Source organism: Arachis stenosperma, chromosome 5, assembly GCF_014773155.1.
Source record: "Arachis stenosperma cultivar V10309 chromosome 5, arast.V10309.gnm1.PFL2, whole genome shotgun sequence".
Taxonomy (NCBI): domain Eukaryota; kingdom Viridiplantae; phylum Streptophyta; class Magnoliopsida; order Fabales; family Fabaceae; genus Arachis; species Arachis stenosperma.
In genome coordinates, this window is record NC_080381.1 from 3478107 (window position 1) to 3488586 (window position 10480).

General features: G+C 30.7%; 1 protein-coding gene across 1 annotated transcript; it reads left to right on the forward strand.

Annotated features, from left to right (window-relative positions):
- The first annotated feature begins 3631 nt into the window (after positions 1–3631).
- LOC130981903 (monosaccharide-sensing protein 3-like) lies at positions 3632–7034 on the forward strand. Its single transcript, XM_057905652.1, has 5 exons — positions 3632–3882; positions 4110–4676; positions 4779–5611; positions 5941–6128; positions 6293–7034. The coding sequence occupies exons 1-5, from the start codon at positions 3804–3806 to the stop codon at positions 6747–6749; spliced, it is 2124 nt and encodes a 707-aa protein (XP_057761635.1). The 5' UTR covers positions 3632–3803; the 3' UTR covers positions 6750–7034.
- The last annotated feature ends 3446 nt before the right edge of the window (positions 7035–10480 follow it).

Sequence of the window (10480 nt, forward strand, 5' to 3'; positions counted from 1 at the left end):
TGTATTATAGCCATGCTTTTCTTTTGGCAAAATGCATGGCCACGTTACTAAAATTAAATAAATATTGATTGATTGATAGATCATGATTCAGTGCTATTAAATGGAATTTCAGAATTTGAATCTATAACTTGACTTTTATTTGGTTTGCCAAGTCATTTTCAATTGTGCTTTTCATTTTCTTTGTAATAACTAATAAGTGCTCTCACTTGTGTAATTTCGTTACACAAAAAAATGCTGTTTCTTCTAGAATATACACTTTTTCTATATGTTTTATTTAACTCAGGTTAAGAATATTAATGCCTTTTAGAAAAAAGCAAAAATATAATATATTTTAAATAATAATTTATTGTTAGAAATAATGAATGAAATAATAAATTTTAAATTTTATTTTTTTCTCAAAAATTAAAATTTATTTAATAAACAAAAAAACATTATTAAAAACATTTAAAGATAAGTTATATATATATATATGTCTATTACATGATTTTTTTAAATTTTGAATAAAATAAGGATATTGAGGGAACAAATAGGATTATAATTTATAAATATAATTGTGATTAATATTTTGTTTTCATGAATTCTTTTTTTGGGTCAGGATTTTCATAATATTTTTAAAATTCATACTTCTTTCTTTTTGGGGGGGTTGAAATGTTCAATTGCTTGGCCCAAAATTTTTCAGTTTGGTGTTGTACTCAGCTACTCAGTCATACTTTTGGTCTATCTGCGAAACTCATACGAGGCCCATATTCAAGATACTACATTAGCACCTATTGAATTTTTGTGGTCCCAAAAAAGGAAAGCCCAATAGTGGCCCAATCTAACCTATTATTAGTTATTACTATAGTGCTTTAACCCAACTCTGATCCACTACAATCTGAGGTCATAATTATTTTTAATTTTATTCAGATATGGATAACAAAACTCAGACAAAAAAGACATATCCACAGAGGTGAAGTTTTATGAATAAAAATAGTCTTATTGGACTTTATCACCCATTTCAAAATTAAAAACAAAATAGAAAAAGAGCTTTGGAAAATATAGAGTATTATCTTTGTTTACTCAGCTTAATAGAATTTAATTTTAATACGCTATCAATATAAAGTAGTTTTACCCGTACATTTAATTATGTAATGTCACATCAACAAACATGATTACTTTTCACATTAATCACATGAACGATCATCTAAAAGAATGAATGTAATTATGAATGTAATTATACGATTATATCAAACGTTTATACTATCAGTATATCTAAATTAATTTTTTTTAATATCAAAATATAAGACTAACGAGAATTTAAAATAATATCTTAATAATTCTCTTAAATATTTTCCTAAACAGTAAATAAAAAATACAACTAGTATATCAAATAATTCTCCAATCTGGAGGCTGAAATTTTCCAAATTATATATACAATATTTTGTAATTATTGCTTAGTTAAGTCCTAAATTTTAAAAAGTTACCTTTTAGTAAATTTTTACTTTAGTTTATCAGGAGCCCTTCCAAAATTGTTGAGGTAGTTGGGAATGGCTGGCAACATTTATGCAAGAATTTTTGCTGGATTTCGTAAGTGAATCAGAAACACGTGTTTTGGATAAGGTTGTTGCCGCCTAAAATCTTTCATTGGCTTTCTCTATGTACTTTGAACTTTCCTCTCAAGTCTCAACTGAAAGATGACCTCCTAATTTCATACAAATATCTTCCATATTTTCCGTTATTGTAGTTTTGTTTGTTAATAACAAGTGTTTTCAACAAATTAATTCATCCACAACAACACATAAATAGTTCGCTATAAATTGAAAATAAAAAAAAAATGTCTAGCAAAAATCTTTAAGTATTTGTTAATTTTTTTATGATAAATTTTCATAAAGAGAATGGAATGTTATAAAATCAACCTATTAAATAAATTAAATTTTCTCCTAAAAAATCCTTTAATACTTTATGTGTACCTTTAAGATACTTGTTAATCATATTAAAATTAATTTAATATTTTAATCAAAACTTTTCCCTTTATGTACATGTTAATCAAATTCCATTTTTTATTAAAAAGATGCTTAACAACGGTTCTTAAATCTTAGTTAATAGTTTAATACTTAATAAAGAAAAGTCTTGTAGAAAAACGTGGACAAGAGTGTTATAGAGTACTTTGAATGATTAGGCAAATGCTAATCACGACCGTCCAAAAATGCAACGTGGCACATTCTGAGTCAAACACTTCTCAAACACACGCCACATTCCTCGTTTGTTTGTATTTTATTTTAGATCTGATTTTGACTTCTAAATTAAACTAGTAATTAATTGCTCAATAATTATTTTATGCAAATTGTTAGATACGAAAAATTGCAATCATATCATTATCAGGGAATAACATAATAATAATTTAATTTGGGACAGCTAAGCATATAGCCAGTTAGTCCCCATAGATATGATTTTGATTTGCTGAGAAAGAAAACACTTTGATTGATACGTACATGTTCATTTCTGGAGCCAACAACACTCCAACAACTATCTTCATCAAAATCTTATTTGTTTGCTAATATTTGTGGGATTTTGTCTCAAAATAATCTATCTCATCATGCTAAATCAATTATATTTCATATCATCTTCCTTTATTTAATAACAATAAAAGCAAAAATACTTAATTTAGTTACTGAAAATTTAAATTTGAATTAAGTTAGTTTTTATGGCTTTTCTTCTAAAATTGGTAACCAAATTTTTCTGTATAAATCAAATTATTAAATTGCCTTTAAACAAAATTCAGGTGTTAAAGATAACATCATCAGATAACATTCTAACAACTAGATGACTTTTTGGTGACTAACAACTAGATGACTTGAAAGATGAAAAAAAATAAATAAAAAAGCTAACGAGAGTTAACTTAAATGACATCATTTTTTTTTTAAATTTATAAATTATCAATCTTTTATATGTCAAATTAAAAAGTTTTTTTTATTGTAAACAAATTTAAAAAGTTTTTGTAGCAACTAATGTGATTTTCTAATATTCAAATAAATAAAATTTGAATATATATATATATTATTTTTGAAAATATAAAAAAATAAAACAACTTTTTTATTTAAAAATTAAACTAAAATTTAGAATTTCTCTTCATCTTCTACTTGAAAAACATAAAAAAAATCGGAACACCAACACAATTAAAGCAAGTTAAAAAATAAAAAGTGATTCAAAAAATAAAATAATAAAAATATGGTGATATAATGTGTTTGTTTAGATGTTATTATTTTAATAAAAAATATCTTTTTTCAATAAAAAATATATTTTTTATTTTTTAGCGTGTTTGATCATTTTTTAGTAGTAAAAGTAAAATACTAAAAAAATAAAAAATACATCTTTTTTGAGAAGTTATAATTTACATTTAAAAAAAAAAAATTTTAAAAATATATTTTTCATATAATAAATAAACAAAAAATATTTTTATATTATTATACTCAAACAAAATTGATTAATAAAATTTTTTTTTATAAAATATCTAAAAATAAAATTACTTTTATCTTTTTATAAAATCTTTTTAAAAAAATAACTAAAAAAAAAGATAAAACTCACCCAAACAAGCCGATATCTTATAAATAAATAATATGAAGAAATAAGAGTGCATTATTTGGATTGACAGTGTTTGTGAAGTTGGGGAGTAGTGAACATCTGAACTCAACATTAAAGTCTTGATCTTTTCACATTACATATGACGAGCTCTTGTTGAGTGATTGTGTTTGCTTATTCTTTTCTTTTTAGCTTTTTCTTTCTCTAAAGAGGAGGGATTAAAGCTAAGAAGAGGAAGAAACAAAATGATGCAGGTTGTGATCATTGCAGTTGCTGCAACAGTTGGGAATCTACTGATTGGATGGGATAGTTCAACCATTGCAGGTTGGTCTTTTATCTTAATCATGTTTCATTCTGAATATTAATTGATTTAATTCTGTGTTCTCAATTCGTTGATTGTTGCATATGTTGTTTTCTTTCTAGTGATATATGATATGAAACTCAAATGGGAATCCCCAGTTTTGTTGTTGTGGGTAGTAGTGTCTAGTGTGTAAGGTGTTTGATCTAATGACTCAGAGAATTGAACAAACATGTTGGTTCCCCTTATGCAGGGGGCATGACCTACATCAAGCAAGAGTTCAACTTGGAATCTGATCCCACACTTGAAGGGCTAATAGTATCTATGTCCTTCATAAGTGGCACCATCATGACCATATTTGCTGGCACGGTCTCTGATTTGCTTGGCAGACGCCCTATGCTGATAGTTTCATCCATTATGTTCTTCCTCAGTGGTTTGGTGATTCTCTGGGCTCCTAATGTTACTGTTATTCTGCTCTCAAGGATTTTAGATGGGGTTGCTATTTCGCTTGCCGTGACTCTTACTCCTCTTTACATATCGGAGGTAGCCCCGGCCGATATCAGAGGCCAATTGAACACCGTCACACAGTTTTCGTGTTCAGCTGGAATGTTTCTGGCTTACATCTTGGTTTTCTTGATGTCCCTGCTGTCTTCTCCTAGTTGGAGAACCATGCTTGGGGTTATATCTATTCCTTCTGTTGGCTATTTCTTGCTTGCCATGTTTTTCCTACCTGAGTCCCCTAGATGGCTTGTTAGCAAAGGTCGAGTCCCCGAGGCTGAAAAAGTTCTGCGAAGACTTCGCGGGGTTGAAGACGTTTCAGGTGACAGCAATTTGCTGTAATTTAGTCTCTCTTTTTTTATGTTATTTTATTTCTTTTGTGTAATCACTTTCTGTTGATTTTGGAGTAAACTTTGATCTATAGGGGAGTTGGCTCTGCTCGCGGAGGGTCTTAGTCCTGGTGGCGAAGCCACTTCATTGGAAGAGTACATAGTTGCCCCAGCCAGTGAGGCTCTTGTTCACCAGGAAGCAGGGAAAGATTATATAAAGCTATATGGACCAAATGAGGGAGTGTCATTGGTTGCTCACCCAGTGAATGGACAGGGTAGCTTGATATCGCGCAGTATGTTGTCGCAGCAAGGAAGCTTTGTGTCTCAGGCTGCTGGCAGTCTTAAAGATCCTATTGTCAATCTCTTTGGGAGTTTGCATGAGAACACTCTCCCTGAGGGTGGAGGTTCGCGCAGCATGCTAATCCATAATGCAAACAGCATCTTTGGAGATTCCAGCCCCTTTGGTACCGGCGACAATCTGCATGCTCCACTAATGTCATTTCAAGGTGATGCTGGGGAGAGATCAAAGGACAACTTGGGTTTCAGGAGCACTAGCAGCCTGAGAAGCAGTTTCGCTCATGGGAATGCTGTGGAGACACCTAGAAATACAAACATCGGTGGAGGTTGGCAATTGGTTTATAAACCAGCTGATGATGGAAAAGGAGTGCAAAGGGTTTATTTGCATGCAGATCCTGCTGCACCGTCTCAAGAACAGCATGTTTCATTTGTTTCAGCTTCTGGGTATGACATGCCTGTAGATGTCGAAACTTATCAGGCTTCTGCTCTAGTCAGCCAGTCTGTTCTAGGTACTCATGATATGTTGAGTATGCCAGAAGTGGCTAAAAAAGGTCCAAACTGGAGAAGTCTGCTAGAACCAGGTGTCAAGCGAGCATTGATTGTCGGAATAGGGCTTCAAATTCTTCAACAGGTACAGTTAGTTAACATTTGTATTAGTAGAATTACATCACCTGGTTATTTCCTATGTTTGATCTCCTTTGTATTCATCCTGAAATAGGATGTTTATCCAGCTTTTAAGATTATGTTATGAAGGCCCAAATTACTGTTTTAATAGTCATGAAGATAATTGTTCATGAGCTTTAAGATTGGAATGCCAATTTGATATGTTGTTTCCAGGGTGCTCTTTTCCTCATAGTTTAAAAGTAGCTGAGACAAACAATATAAACAGGGGGCACTTGCATATTGTTCTCTCTTATGGTTTCTTCATATCTGATTATGAAAATGTAATATATATTGCAGGCTGCTGGTATAAATGGATTTCTATACTATGCTCCCCAAATTCTTGAACAAGCTGGGGTAGGAGCTCTTCTATCGAATTTGGGCATCAGTTCTACATCTTCTTCATTACTTGTAAATGTCATTACCACATTCTGTATGCTGCCTTGTATAGGTCTTTCCATCAAGCTCATGGATATTGCTGGCCGGAGGTATGATTAAACTACGACATTGATTACGTCTTTACTTTCATATTATTTCTGTCGCCAGTTAATGAAAGTCGTTTGCCTCTTGATGTATCCTATCAGAATCTCTGTATGTACCTCTGAAAATGAAGCAGTTCTTGACAATGACATCATATATTTTCTGATGGCAGGTCAATAATGTTGTACACAATCCCTGTTCTGATAGTTTGTCTCGTGATACTAGTAGTCCGGGAATCGTTTCAGATGGGTTCTGTCCTCAATGCAGCAATCACTGCTGTTAGTGTTGTGGTCTATGAAAGCTGCTTCTGCATGGGCTTTGGTGTTATTCCCAACATAATATGCGCCGAAATCTTCCCAACCAGTGTTCGCGGAATCTGCATTTCTATGACTTCACTCACATACTGGGTTTGTACCTTGATTGTCACTTCTACATTTCCCTATTTGCTCCAAATCCTCGGCCTCACAGGCGTCTTCGGGTTATTCGTTGCCGGCTGCATCATTTCATGGATATTTGTATACTTGAAAGTTCCTGAAACAAAGGGCATGCCTTTGGAAGTCATTATTGAGTTCTTTGCAATTGGTGCAAAGCCTGGTACTGATCCTGCTACAATTGGAACCAAAGGTTGATAATGAAGATCATCATCATAATTATTAAGAAGAAATGCATTGTTCATATATGAATTTGGAAGCTTGGTAAAGTTAGTTGATGAGTGAACATTTTGGCGTCCGTACACATATCAGCAGCAGGTTTCCTTTTGTGGGTTTAGGATAAATACGAGTATTAATCTACAAATTATGCTTATAGTTTATAATGATCCTTATATTAGTTTATCCTTGTTCATTCTTTGGCGTTTCATTTTTACCCCTAAATGAATGGTAAGAGATTGCGTGTTATTAAAGGATTAATAGAGATGCAGCTACAGTTTTATTATGCTATCCATTCTGCACTTAACATTAATTTGGGTGCCAAGAGTAAAAAATTTTCAGGAGAAAGTAATTGCATTGTTAGAAAGATTTTCAGGAATATAGTAAAAGATAAAGATTAAAAAGATGAACCAGAAATCAACTTGGGTTGGTTGAGTAGTCACTGGCCAACTCACTCGATCGCTTAAGCAAGCAGCAATTTATTGGTCAGCGACAAACTCTTAAAAAAAAAAAGAGATTTATTTATAAGAGATAAAATGATATAAGAGATTTATGTATAAAAAAATAATATTTAAAAAAAAACAAAAAAAAAGAAAGGAACAAGTAGCTAAAATGATGATACAAGAGATTTGTGTATGAGATTTCAATTTTGCTGATTTTTTTATTCTTTTGTAAAATTTTAAAATTGAGTGCTAATCATTATACATCAAATTTTGGGTTAAGTATTTTTTTTGTCCCTAATGTCTTGAGTTAAAATTTTGACCTTTTTTCGTTATTAATATCATCCTTCAGGTTTAAAAATGTTTTAAAATCATCCTTTCCTAAACCAAAATATCCTTCGTCGTTATCATCCTCCTCCTCACTTTCCTCATCCAACCACCTCCACTGCCACCAACATTGCCGGCGAGAAGAAGAGGAAGAAGAAGGCTTTGCCGGCAAAAAACGACGTAGCGACATCATTAGCAACCCGCAACTCCTCCCTCCTTCGCATCGCTTTTCTCTCTTTCTTCTCCAATGAACCAGCGGCAGCAGCACCTCCTTCGCATCACTTCTCTTTTTCTCTCTCTCTTCTCCGATGAACCAACAACAACCCATCCCTCCCTCTCTTCGCATCGCTTCTCTTTCTATCTTCTCCGATGAACCAGCGGCAGCAGCGACGACTCTGCAGCAGCAGCAACGGCGACCCTACAGCAGCAACCCATCTCTCCTTTCTTCGCATCGCTTTTCTCTCTTTCTCTTCTCCGATGAACTAGCGGCGACAGCGGTGATCCAATGATGATCTTGTAGCGGCAATGACAACGGCTGCCCTCCCTTTGTTATGGTGGCAGTGGATATGGTGGAGGTGGTGGGAGTGAAGAAGGTGAGGAGAAGAATGATGGTGATGAAGGGTATTTTAGTCCAAAAATTTGAAAAATGATAATTTTAAAGTGTTTTTAAATGTTGAGGATGATTTTAATAACAAAAAGAGGTCGATGACGATTTTGATTTTGATCCAATACATTAGAGACGAAAAAAATACTTAACCCTAAAATTTTTTATTAATAGAATATTCATAAACTTCTCTATGAGTTCTGTATACCAAAAGAATCATAAATAAAAAATAATACTGTGTTTACTTGTTTAGTTTCCATTGGAATCTTCCAAACTACTGTTTACTTCTAATAAATTATTTTTCGAAAATGTGAAGATAGAACTGAACCATGAATCTTAAAATAATTGTATATGATTTTAGACTATGATATGTACTCCTTTTAATTTATAATTTCATTGCACGAGTGGATTTTGCAAAAAAAAGTTTAATAATTAAAGGAGCCCTAGGTTACAACTCTGAACATATTCTAATGTAGGTTGTCTTCACTCTCAGTAGAATTGTCTTCCTATCAATAATTTAAGATATCAAATCTCAGATAGATTGAAAAAATGATACAATATAAAATGTAGACAGAATATATATTATATAGTTGTGGTAATGAAATCTACTCATTGAACTTTGAGAAAATAATAATAATACTTAGGTATCTTCATTTTAAAAATTATCTACCTATATATTATCCTAATATATACAAAAATTTTATTTAAATTTCATTTTAAAGATATTTATAAGATCATAAAATATATTACTATTTATCATTTTAAATATTTAAAATTAAACAATATTGAGAACACATACGTACTATTATCAAATGAATTAGTCAGGGATAATAAATAACTCAAAATTTAAAAGATGATTTTATTATTATAATCCCGATTTTCAAGTGATACAACTAATTAAACCAACTATGAACCTTAATACTTGTATTTTTTTCGTCTCCATTTATACTTAATACTTGTTTGGATCCATTAAATCGATAATTTTTTTATTTTTTAGTATATTTGATAAATTTTTAATAATAAAAATAAAAATACTAAAAAAATAAAAATATATATTTTTTGAGAAGTTATTATTTATATTTTTTATTTTTTTAAAAAAATATTTTTTATATAATAAATGAATAAAAAATACTTTTATCTTATTTTATCTAAAGATAATTAATAAATAAAAAGATTTTTTACATAAGATATTCAAACATAAAACCACTCTTATTTTTATAAAAAAATTTAAAAAAAAAATATTTTCTAAAAATGACGTCCTAACAGACTCTTAATAATTCAATTATCATTTCAATGAGGATAATTTACTTAATAAACTATTTGAAGATTTATTTTTTCATAAGTCTTGCGGTTCACCCAGGATTTATATAAATATTAGGAGGACATAATTGTTATTAATTCAAATTTAGGACAATTTAATAATATCTAACTTCAAACAGTTTATTTAAATAAATTACCCTTTCAATGCAATCACCTCGCAGAAACATGAAACCAATATGTATCTCTTCTCCACTAATTCTTAATTTTTGAAAAAGAAAATGAAAAAATAAACTACGATAGGCACAATAATTATGGTCTCTAAGGGGAGGCATATATATAAAGGCAAATTTTATGGTGTAGATGGTATAAAATATTTACATCTATAGATTTTAAGTGTACTGTGTCATTATGTGACACTTGTTCAATAACAAGTTTGACAGATTTAGCAGTTGCTACAAGTACACTGACAGAAGCAGAGATTTTGATTTCGATGGTCTGTCACGAGAATGATTTTAATTTTAACGAGGTTCGCATAATAATATTGTTACTGGTAATCTTTTTCTGGGAAATTGATTTTATGGGCTACTTGGTTTTTTTGGTGGTATCAGGCTTCAACAGTTGAAGGTTTGGTATTGTGGGTTTGTTAAGAAAAACAAAATGAAAATCTTTTTTCAAACAAAAGAAAAGTGAAAATATTTTTGGGATGTTATAGATCCAATAAAGAGGGAACGTGATAAAAGGATATTAAAGGGTATTTTGGTAAATAAAATTTTTGTTAATAAGTATTTTTTAAAAAATAGTTTATTTTTCTTAAAAAATGAATAAAATTAATATTAGTTAATACAAAAAGTTAAAAATAGATTAAAGAAAATATTTTTTAAAAATTAGGAGGGAAAAAAATATATATTTATAAAATAGAAGGAAGAAAAATATCATTTTAGCATCTCGCAGAACATGAGAGTGGAATTTTCTCTAATAATAATTATATTTTTTTTTCTGAATTTAGTAAGATCCAATAACAAGATTTTTCTTGATCACAAAAAGGGTCCAACGTGGCGGAAAATGACTGGTTCGCAGATAGC